Source organism: Hippoglossus stenolepis, chromosome 1 (assembly GCF_022539355.2).
Source record: "Hippoglossus stenolepis isolate QCI-W04-F060 chromosome 1, HSTE1.2, whole genome shotgun sequence".
Taxonomy (NCBI): domain Eukaryota; kingdom Metazoa; phylum Chordata; class Actinopteri; order Pleuronectiformes; family Pleuronectidae; genus Hippoglossus; species Hippoglossus stenolepis.
In genome coordinates this window covers 3557298-3568892 of record NC_061483.1, presented here as the reverse complement: position 1 = coordinate 3568892, position 11595 = coordinate 3557298, and the positions used below count along the sequence as shown (strand labels likewise).

Below are 11595 nucleotides of genomic sequence, written 5' to 3'. Positions count from 1 at the left end.
ATGACAAAAGAGATAAATGAACAAGTAAATAAAAGGTGAAAATGATAAAAACACAGTAAAAACACAACATCACATAAAAGCAAGTCTATAAAAATGGGTTTTAAGAAGTGATTTAAAAGAAGTCACTGACTCTGCCTTATCTCCTCAGGGGCCGCCTAAAGCCGAGGGGCCTGATGGTAAAAGCACGGTCACGGTTTAGTTTTCAAACCTGGACTTTGGGAACAGCAGGATCCATCTGAGGATCTAAGGCTGCGTGCAGGAACATACAGGCTCAATAATTCTGTGATGTAGTTTGGGGCCAGATGCTTTAAAAGTGATCAGTAAAATCTTAAAATCAATTCTAAAACAGACAGGGAGCCAATGGAGAGAAGCGCAGGATCAGGGAGATGTGATGTTGCTGCTAATACCAGTGAGAAGCTGCTGCGCTCTGAACTGGTTGAGACAGGAGAGTGACTTTGGCTTATTCCAGAGAGGGAGTTACAGTCGTCCAGTCTAGAGAAGACTACTATAAAGTATAAAAGGATTAAAACTAAACTGTAAATTAAACTGAGTCCATGTGTGAAAATAAAGGACTTCGACTAAATATCACTGTCTCTGTTTTCAGACCTGAAGTCTGAGTCAAGTTGTTCTGGACATTTTCTGGAACTTTTCCTTCTTCAGCCTCCTAACAGTTTCTGAGTGAGTCCATCTGAGAATAGAGCAGGTGAATGTCCAGAGGATTCACAGAGATGCAGTGGACTTGTTGATGACACAAACACGTGACGGACGTGGAAACTGAAGAAACACAAATATCTCAGGATGAAGAAGAGGAGCCGTACACGTAGAAGACGAAGACGTTAACTTGAAACACGAGGAGATTCCAGAGCTTCTGGTGAAGAGGGCCGACGCCGTGGATGAGCTGTAAACAATAACACTGATCTTTCACAGCAGGATTTATACGTCATGTCCGGCCTCCTGCTGCTCCACCCGTTTCATATGTGTGAAAGTCAAAGTCCAGAAATGTCCAGACACTATTTTACCGAAGTTCATGACTGAAAACAGCTTGAAAGTCCTCGTGTCCTCGGGGTTCAGTTGTTTGTAATATGTAATCTCACCACTAGATGTCTCTAAACATCTTGCTGGACATGTTCAGGAGTCGTGACACGTGAACAAGTGGACTACGTTGACATGCCGACACCTGGAGACGCCACTAACTCCTTCTACAGTGAACCTGTAATCTTAACATAACTTAACGTAACCATGGTTATCATGGAGATATGTGTCGGCTCCGCCTCATCTGAATGTTCCCACATGTTCCTTGCTGTGAACGTCGGACCTCGGAGGCACAATCTCCTGCTGCTGCTTCAGCTCCAGAAATGTCTGATCCACTTCCTTTTCTGACCATGTTCCACAGTTGATGTGTGAAGAGGGCGAGCAGTCCTATGATCATGTTTTCTTGAAGTGTGCGATGATCTGAGCAGCAGTTTGACCCAGTTGAAAGTGGTGTGAGCCTGGGAGGGAACACGTGTGTGTACAGGGCGGTACAGAGATCTAGTGAAAGATAAAGGCAGGACGACTCCGTAAGTCCTGAAACCAGAGGAAGGGTTTCATGTTGGAAATGAGCCCAGAAACACGAACGCAGCACGCTGTCATGTGGTCAGTCCACAGGACCACTGGGACAAGTCCTGGTTAGCTTCCACAGAAACATTACATGTACACATTGTCCAGCATTGGATTTTTTCTCTGTCAGTAAAACTTCAGTCACATTTCTTGAGCTCCACCTCGGTCCTCAGCTCATTCTACAAACATATCTCAGTTTCAGTATCAGTGTTCACTGATAGGAACACATGTTCTGCACTTTGGAACTTAAAGCTCCAGTGTAGGGCTGGGCGATAAAATGATATCGATAATTATCGTATACAACTTTTCCCTCGATAGAAATTTAAGACACGGCCAATAGAATTCATCCCACAATGTTTTGACAGACAACACAAACCAATCATGTGTCTGGAATAGAGTCATACCCACATCAGGTTAGGTTGGACGCACACAGCACACAGAGCGGAGGAGCAGCTGCAGCAGCACATGTGTTAATGTTTGGGTTCTGCAGTGAGGAGGACGATCTGCATCGATGCAGCACACAACATAATCATGTGTTCAGCTACGTTCATAGTTTCAGTGGGTTTCCACCGCTGAATAATTATAACACCGCCAAGGCCAGGACCAGACAGACGCTCATTAAAAGTCTGGTCATCCTGTGTCAGATTCTGGAGCTTTCACTCCTGACCTGCGCCACTTTACACTTTAACAAATAAACATCAGCACTGATCGTCAGGACACGACAGGACTGACGCTCACTTTGTGTTGGCTTGATTCACTAGAGTTTATGAGACACATGTTTAAACTCTGCTACACAACACGTGACGCGACGCACACAGTCAGGACATCAGGTTAAAGGACGGAACCATCTGGAGTCATGACATCATCCATTAATAACTAAATACAGATTACTCGTTTGTGTGTGAAGACGGACAGAGACGAGCAGACAGACACACACACATTCACACACGCTCCCGCAGACAGAAGTTCCTCCTGCAGATTACGACGTAACGCAGTGTTTGAACATCTTTGATGCAGAAGAAGCGACGCCCCGTTTATCCAAGAACATAAATATGAATTCAGCAGGTTTTTATAAAGATCAGTTCCAAGTGTGAGTGATTAGAAAACATCAGAGGAGCAGAGTCACTTGCTGACCAGTGGCGTAATGCGCCTCACAATAAAAATTATATTAATTAATTAAGTAATATATTACAATATATGCACATTTTCACCATAGTGGTTTGTATGAAACGTTATATGTAAAGTGCAGTGGCACAGGATGATTGTACGAGCAAGTAAAAATCTGTTTTTAACGTTTGCACATAAGAAAACACTGTACATAAACACAAATGTGCAAAAAAGTTATTTTCTGGTTATTTAAATTATATCGTGATATATAGCGATATCAACTGATATAAAAAATTCATCATGATAAGATTTTTTTACATATCTCACGGCCCGACTCCAGTGTGTAAGATTCAGGTGAAAGGATCTATAGTTAGAAACTGAATACAAAATAATAGAGATGTTTTTACTAGTTTCATCTAAATTGTACAAATTGTTGTTTTCTTTACTTTATAATGAGACATTTATGTTTAAATACTTTATATTTAACTACATTATATTGACATATTTTATATTTACATCAGGAGCGGGTCCTCTCTACAGAGACAGCCATGTTTTTTACAGTAGCCCAGACTGGACAAACTAAACCTTTTGAGTTTCTATGACAACTGAAGCTACCACAGGTTATCTTTCATGTTTGGAAAGGAGGGGGGGTGTTTAGCTGCAACATGACACTTCACCACTAGATGTCACCAAACTGAACCGTCAACAATAAAACATGATGTCTGACCTCAGAGTCTCCAGTCGACAGGTTGGACTCTGTAGAAAACCACACAGCTCCTTCACTCCTGAGTCCTGCAGGTCGTTGTTACTCAGATCCAGTTCTCTCAGATGAGAGGGGTTTGACCTCAGAGCTGAAGCCAGAGAAGAACAGCTGATCTCTGACAGAATGCAGCTCTCCAACCTGAATAAAGGATAAAACTTAACTGTCAATTAACCGAGTTCATGTGGAAAATAACATACAAATATTCATGTGAGCACAGACTCAACATGAAGATAAATATGAAATCAGACATGTTGGACTAAAACGAGTCCTGATTCAGTAAAAATATAATATTTGGACCCGGCCCTGTCCCTAGAATTAGCTAGGAAATCCAGAACTAAACTCAGTGTTTTAACAAGCAGCTGAATATTTAAAATGTCACAGATTAATTAATGAATGGATTCAAGCTATGTATGAAGAGGAATTATGTTAAATTAGAAGTAAATGATCAATTGTGTATAAATGCTGTATTATATTATGAGATCTACAAAAGTCTGTCAGTGAACTGACTCAGAGTCTCCAGTCGACAGGTTGACTCTGTAGAAAACCACACAGCTCCTTCACTCCTGAGTCCTGCAGCTTGTTGTTTCTACTAGATCCAGCCTCTCAGATGAGGGTTTGGACTAGATCTGAAGCCAGAGAAGAACAGCTGATCTCTGACAGAATGCAGTCCTCCAACCTGGATAAATAATAACAATAATAAACTTTATTGATATAGTACTTTTAAAAACAGAGTTTACAAACTGCTTTGACAGCAAAGCAAGAAAGTAAATAAAACTTGAACCTATAAAAGTAAATGACAATAGAGATAAATAACAAGTAAATAAAAGGTGAAAATGTTAAAAACACAGTAAAACACAACATCACATGAAAGCAAGTCTATAAAAATGGGTTTAAGAAGTGATTTAAAAGAAGTCACTGACTCTGCCTTATCTCCTCAGGGGCCAAAGCCGAGGGCTCCTAATGGTAAAAGCACGGTCACGGTTTAGTTTTCAACCTGGACTTGGAACAGCAGGATCCACCTGAGGATCTAAGGCTGCGTGCAGGAACACAGGCTCACAATTCTGTGATGTGCTTGGGGCCAGATGCTTTAAAAGTGATCAGTAAAATCTTAAAATCAATTCTAAAACGGACAGGAGCCAATGAGTGAGAAGCGAGGATCAGGAGATGGATGTTGCCGCTTAATACCAGTGAAAGCTGCTGCTCTGAACTGGTTGGAGTGCAGGAGAGTGACTTTTGGCTTCTTCCAGAGAGAGAGAGTTACAGTCGTCCAGTCTAGAGAAGACTTGTATAAAGTATAAAGGATTAAACTTCACTGTAAATTAAACCTGGAGCCCATGTGAAATGTAAAGGACTTTGGACTAAACATCACTGTCTCTGTTTTCAGACCTGCATTGAAGTCTAAGTCAAGTTGTTCTGGAGTTTTTCTGGAACTTTCCTGCAGCCTCCTAATAATGTTTCTGCTGAGTCCATGAGAATAGAGCAGGTAAATGTCCAGAGGATTCACAGAGAGCGCAGTGGACGGCTGATACACAAACACATGACGGACGTGAAACTGGAAGAACACAAATATCTCAGGATAAAGAAGAGGAGCCAAACACGTAGAAGACGAAGACGTTAAATTGGAAACATGAGGAGATTCCAGAGGTTTTGGTGATGAGGGCCGACGCCGGTGTGGATGAGCTGTAAACAACAACACTGATCTTTCCACAGCAAGATTTATACTTCATGTCCGGCCTCCTGCTGCTCCACCAGTTCTTCATATGTGAAAGTCAAACTCCAGAAAAATGTCCAGACACTATTTTACAGAGTCTATGACTGAAAAATAGTTTGAAAGTCTCGGTGTCCTCGGGGTTCAGTTGTTTGTAATATGTAACTTCACCACTAGATGTCTCTAAATATCTTGTTGGATATGTTCAGGAGTCGTATATGTGAAATAAGTGGACTACGTCACATGTACGACACCTGAGACGTCAGCCTAAATCCTTCACAGTGAACCTGTAACTTAACATAACTTAACGTAACCATGGTTATCATGGAGAGTGTGTTTTGCCCGCCTCGTCTGAATGTTCCCACATGTTCCTGTTGCTGTGAACGAGTCGACCTCGACAATCTCCTGCTGCTGCTTCAGCTCCAGAAAATGTCTGACCCACTTTTCTGACTATGTTCCACAGTTGATGTGTGAAGAGTGGGCGAGCAGTCCTATGATCATGCTTGAAGCGGCTATGATCTGAGCAGCAGTTTGACCAGTTGAAAGTGTGTGTGGAGCCTGAGGAACACGGTGAAAGGTACAGAGATCTAGTGGTGAAGAGATAAAGGCATGGACACTCCCGTAAGTCCTGGAAACCAGAGGAAGGTCTGCCAAAATGAGCCAAACACGAACGCAGCACGCTGTCATGTGGTCAGTCCACAGACCACCGGACAAGTCCTGGTTAGCTTCACAGAAACATTACATGTACACATTGTCCAGCATTGATTGTTTATCTGTCAGTAAAACTTCAGTCAATTGAGCCTGGACTCGGTCCTCAGCGCCATTCTACAAACATCTCTCGATCCAGTATCAGTGTTCACTGTTAGGAAATACATGTTCTGCACTTTGACCTTCAAGCCCAGTGTAGGCCAACATAAACGATATCGATAATTATCGCGATATAACTTTTCTCAATAGAAATTTATATATTGATAGAATTTATCCCGCCCATGTTTTGACAGACAACACGGCTAACTGGTGTGTCTGGAATAGAGTCACCCACAATAGGTTAGGTTGACGCACACAGCACAGAGCGGAGGAGCAGCTGCAGCAGCACATGTGTTAATGTTTGCTCCTGCAGTGAGGAGGACGACTCTGCATCGATGCAGGACAACGAATCATGTGTTCAGCTACGCTCATAGTTTCAGTGGTTTCACCGAATAATTATAACACTGTTGCTAAAGCCAGGACCAGGACAGACGCCTCACAAAAGTCTGGTCAGTCCTGTGTCAGATTCTTGAGGGAGCTTCCTCTCACTCCTGGACTGCGCCACTTTTACACTTTAACAATAAACATCAGCACTGATCGTCAACAGGACACGTACAGGACTGACGCTTCAATCTGTGTTGGTTTGATTCTCTAGAGTTTATGAGAGACACATGTTTAAACTCGCGATACAACACGTGACGCGGACGCATACAGTCAGGATATCAGGTTAGCGGACGAACCATCTCGGGAGTCAAGTGACATCATCCATTAATAACTAAATACATGTGATTATCAGTTTGTGTGTGAAGACGACAGAGACGAGCAGATGACACACATTCACACGCCCCGCAGACAGAAGTTCCTCCTGCAGATTACCACGTAACGCAGTGTTTGAACTTCTTTGTTGCAGTTGTTATCGCTTATCCAGGAACATAAATATGAATTCAGCAGGTTTTGGCAAAGACTGGGTTCATGTGAGTGATTAGAAAACATGAGGAGTAGAGTCAATGCGCCATAATAAATATATTATTAATTTTAATGAATTAATATATTACATTATATACACATTTTTACCGTAAGGTGGTTTGTATGTTAATATAAGCAACAGTTGGACTCTGTAGAAAACCACACAGCCCTTCCACCCTGAGTCCTGCGTCGCTATTACTCAGATCCAGCTCCTCTCAGAGAGAGGGATTTGACCTCAGAGCTGAAGCTACAGAGAAGAACAGCTGATCTCTTAGTCTGCAGCTCTTCAACCTGGATAAAGAAATAAGGAATATTTGAATGTGTCCTCCTGTTGTTGTGGATCGCCATCATGTCAACACAGACTCTCAAATATGCTGCTGACCTCAGTCCAGTCTGTGACCTAAAGAGACAAATATCAGATCAGGACATGTTGGACCACATTGTTTCATTCATCTCCTTCTTCTCTGTGTGTTGGTCACTGAGCAGGCTCTGTAATTAAACACTGTTTAAAGTAGGGATTGGCTCCTGTCATTCACTTCCTGTTTGTTTCTATACTCTATCAACTGTCCAACGTGTTTCAATAAGAATGTTTTATTTTAGGTAATAACTGATATGACTTAGTGCTCGCCCTCAGTCCACATGTTATTTACTGGACACTTTCTTGAAGACTAGGGCAGGTGAGTGGTGCGGAATGGAGCGATGAGGTGGATGACTGAGCAGGCTGGGTGAGCACAGATGACTGAGGGACAGTGAGCAGAGCAGAATTTTGACAATTTAAACAACAATGACCGAATAAGAAAGAAAGTTGGAAAAAGAAGAAGGGATTTATGAGACCTCAGAGTCTCCAGGTTCACAGTTTGGACTCTCCAGTCCAGAACACAGCAGCTTCACTCCTGAATCCTGCAGGGGAGTTTCCACTCAGATCCAGTTCTCCCAGATGTGAGGTCTCACTTCAGAGCTGAGGCCACGACTTCACAGTGAGTTCTGAGAGTCGACAACCACAAGTCTGTAATTAAAGAAAATATCTGTTAGAATAAAATCAGAAATATAACATTCATATAAAACGTGATCATTTGACCCTCACCCTGGTAAACTCTTTTGCCTCACAGATGTTAAAACTCCCGTTTCTGGCCTCGGACATGATGTCTCAAGTCTGTCTTTAGGGATTTCCTTCACATTTTGACCAGTTGGACTCAAAGATAAACTGATTAGATTTCAGTGGTCAAAGGTCACACAGTGACTCATATTGTGAATGCAAATATACCAGGAACCTGGAGGGACGGAGACTGCACTGGTTGGCGGTATGCATAAACGCAGGGTGGTAATTTAGTTTGACCAGAAAGAAGAATAAAACGACATTTCCAGTTCTGCTTCTTCAGTTTAAAGGAACAGTCAGTGATTCTCATCCTAAACACAGAGAAGCCAGATTATCTGATTAATCACCGTTTCTAAATGACTGAAAAATCCCCTTATCTCTGTATATTGTTGTGGGAAACAGAAAGATAAATGACAGAAGGTGGATATATAAGATTAACACAGTTTTAACGTTGATGACAAGTCCAAATGATAGTTATTTAGATTGAAAAAAATAAAATAAAATCAAACTAAAACATACCACACCATAATTAAATGTGGCTGTCTCTTTGCTTTGCCTCTGAGCAACATAGGATGATGTTATTTAGAACATTAAATTTCTACTTTTTTTTTTTTTTTAGCAAATATAGGATGGTTGAATTAAACTTTTTTCTTTTTTTTTTTGAATCAAACAAACAACCAAACCTTGACACAATTAAATGTGAATGTGAAATCTGAATCTGAGCCCATCTGCAGAAGCAGTGTTGAGCCAGTTCACACTTAAAAAGAACGAGTTCCAAGTTTAGTTCATACAGATGAAAATGAATCAGTTCCCACGCTCACAGTTCGCTTTTTTTATTGGGATGATTCAGGGTGACAAACGTCCGGTCATGTGTTTGGTCTTGAATCGATGGAGTCGGATCATGTTTTGCCGCTCATTTTAACACTGAGTCCTGACTGTGAGCGCTCTCGTGGTTGTACTGAGCACAACATGTTGACGCAGTCATTTTCATGATGTTTAAATGCAGCCTCATAAACTGTGGAATCAAACCAACACCATGACTTCATAAAGGATCAGGTCCTGATAACTAGTGATGAGTGTTTATTAGTTCCAGTGAGAGCAGAGGGAGGACACAGAAACTCAGCTCGGTACAAACCAGCTGCAGCTTCTGCCTGATCATGAAGCATGATCACTGAGCAGCTGGAGACTCCAGAGAAACTCTGTGTTTCACTTCTACAAAGTCACTGAGCGGCTGCTTCACGTGAACGAGCTCTGATCTCACTGCGTGGGTCGCTCTGAGCGAGTGAGTGGGGGGTTCATGGAGCTGCTCATTCTGCACATGCGTATCGTTAAAATAATTAACATGTTAATTCCATTAAATTAATCATCCCGCAGTTAACGGGTTAATTTTTGATACATATATTTAAGTATACATACGTATAAATACACACACACTCCAGCCAGTAGCCACTTTATCCTTTAGCGGTCTCAGGGGCCTGGCTAACCTCAGCTGACACTGAATTTCAGTTCCAATCAACCTAACTGATCTACATGTCTTTGTCTGGAGGGAAGCTGAGAACCCAGAGAAAACCCTGCAGACACCAGGAGAACCTCTCACAGAAAGGCTGTACCAACAGTGGCTGACCACTGCAACACCATGCTGCCCAAAACAATGAGAACCATTTAACACTGAGTGTATTTGAACGACTATCTCCACTGATTGAACATGTTATTGATCATGTCTGACTCACCGAAGCCTTCCTGCAGTTCCTCACTGCTGGGATCAGTCTCTGTCGACCCTGGTCTGATGTGTTGAACTTCTCCAGGTCCAACTCATCCAGAACCTCCTCTGACATCTGCAGCATGTAGGCCAGAGCTGAGCAGTGGATCTCAGAGAGTTCCTCCTTCATCTGTCTTCTGACTGTGGAACTGTTGCGAGATCTGCTGATGAACTGAGTGGTCGCTCATCTCAGCCACAGTGGAAGATGTTGATGCTTCTGTCAGAGAAATGTCATCACTCTGCATCTCCTTCAGATTGCTGATGACTTCTCTGATGATTCTTGGATTGTTCTCTGTCCGACCCAGCAGGCCTCCAAGACTCTCTGGTTGGACTCCAGACTGACGCCGTGAAGGAAGCGAACAAACAGGTCCAGATGACCATTTTTACTGGTGAGGGATTTCTCCATGGTTCTCTTCAGGAGGTCATCCAGGGAGAAGGTACTGTCTGTGTTCCAATAGGTTCTCAAGTTGTTGAGTTCTTCTGTTCTCTTGGTGTAACTGTGGAACATGTAGACTGCAGCCAGAAACTCCTGAACGCTCAGATGAACAAAGCAGTAGACTGATTTCTGGAAGATCACACACTCTCTTCTGAAGATCTCAAGACAAACTCCTGAGTACACTGAGGCCTCTGTAACATTAAGACCACACCGCCCAGGTCTTCTGGTAGAACATGATGTTTCCTTCTCCAGATGTTTAAGTGCCAGCCTCCTAGCTTCAGAAGAACGCCCCTGTCAGCCTCCGTCAGCTGCTGTTGAGTCGCCTCATGTCCTCACCGTACTTGTTGTTCTTCTCCTCTTTGTCCAGAACCAGCAGGAAGGTGAGTACAGGTCAGGTCAGGTCTTGGGCAGCCTCTCTGGTCTGTGGTCAACATGTGCTCCAGAACTGTAGCACTCATCCAGCAGAAGACTGGGATTTGGACATGATGTGGAGGCTCCTGGACGCCTTGGATGTGTGAGATGATTCTGCTGCACAGCTCTTCATCACTGAACCTTCTCCTGAAGTACTTCTCCTTCTGGGCGCCAGTGAAGCCTCGTACTTCTGTGACCCTGTCAACACATGCAGGAGGGATCTGATTGTCAGCCGTGAGGTCTGGAGGTTATCCAGACGAGAGCCGAGGGAAGCAGATTCCTGATGAGGTTTGTCAGCAGCATCGCTGGACTGATGACCTCTGTGTGACATCAGACACGAGCTCCCTGTGGTTGAAGTCCAGAGAAAGTCTGCTTTCATCCAGGCCGTCAAAGATGAACAAAGGTTTACAGACAGCGCAGCTTCCTGCCGTGAGCTTCTGTAACGCTGGATGGAAAACACGGAGCAGCGTGAGAAGACTGTGCTGCTGGTCTTTCACCAGGTTCAGCTCCTGAACGAAAGCACAGTCAGCAGACCCACATCTTGGTTTTCTAAACCCTGCCCAGTCCAGAGGAACTTCTGCACCGAGAAGGTTTTCCAACGCCAGCGACGCCTGCTAATGTGACTTACTCTGATGCTGCTCTGCTGGTCAGTTGAGGCTTTAAAGATGTCGTGGCACTTGATGGGAGTGGTCGTGGAGGCTCTTCATCTTGGAAGCCGTCTCAAGCTGCCTCACCTCATGTTGAGTATTAACCCTTCACTCTGTCCTCTGTGATGTAGAGCTCAGTGTAGATCCTGTTGAGGAGGGTTCTACTTCCCGTTTCATCAGTTCCTTCAGTCACATGTTCACATCTCCTCCTCAGACTGAGCTTATGTTCATCTAAAAACCTCCTGCAGACCACGATCTGCTGAAAGACAAGAAACAATGTCAGAGACAGAGAATCTGAGAATCTGCTGATTGTTTTCATCAGATACAGAAAAAACTACAGAAAATAAAAAAGCTTT

The 11595-nt window shown here is 43.2% G+C and overlaps 1 protein-coding gene across 1 annotated transcript; it reads right to left on the bottom strand.

Moving 5' to 3' along the window:
- Positions 1 to 3441: 3441 nt before the first annotated feature.
- LOC118103924 (NLR family CARD domain-containing protein 3) lies at positions 3442 to 11490 on the bottom strand (the record flags this gene model as incomplete). The annotated part of the gene is given in 16 exon segments (XM_047344073.1): positions 3442 to 3600; positions 5178 to 5203; positions 7745 to 7800; positions 7802 to 7896; positions 9717 to 9869; positions 9871 to 9940; positions 9942 to 9969; positions 9972 to 10064; positions 10067 to 10450; positions 10453 to 10828; positions 10830 to 10895; positions 10898 to 11103; positions 11106 to 11280; positions 11282 to 11345; positions 11347 to 11474; positions 11476 to 11490. Coding segments are annotated over 16 exon segments (2094 nt in total), but the record flags the coding sequence as incomplete, so codon positions are not given.
- Between the last annotated feature and the right edge of the window lie 105 nt (positions 11491 to 11595).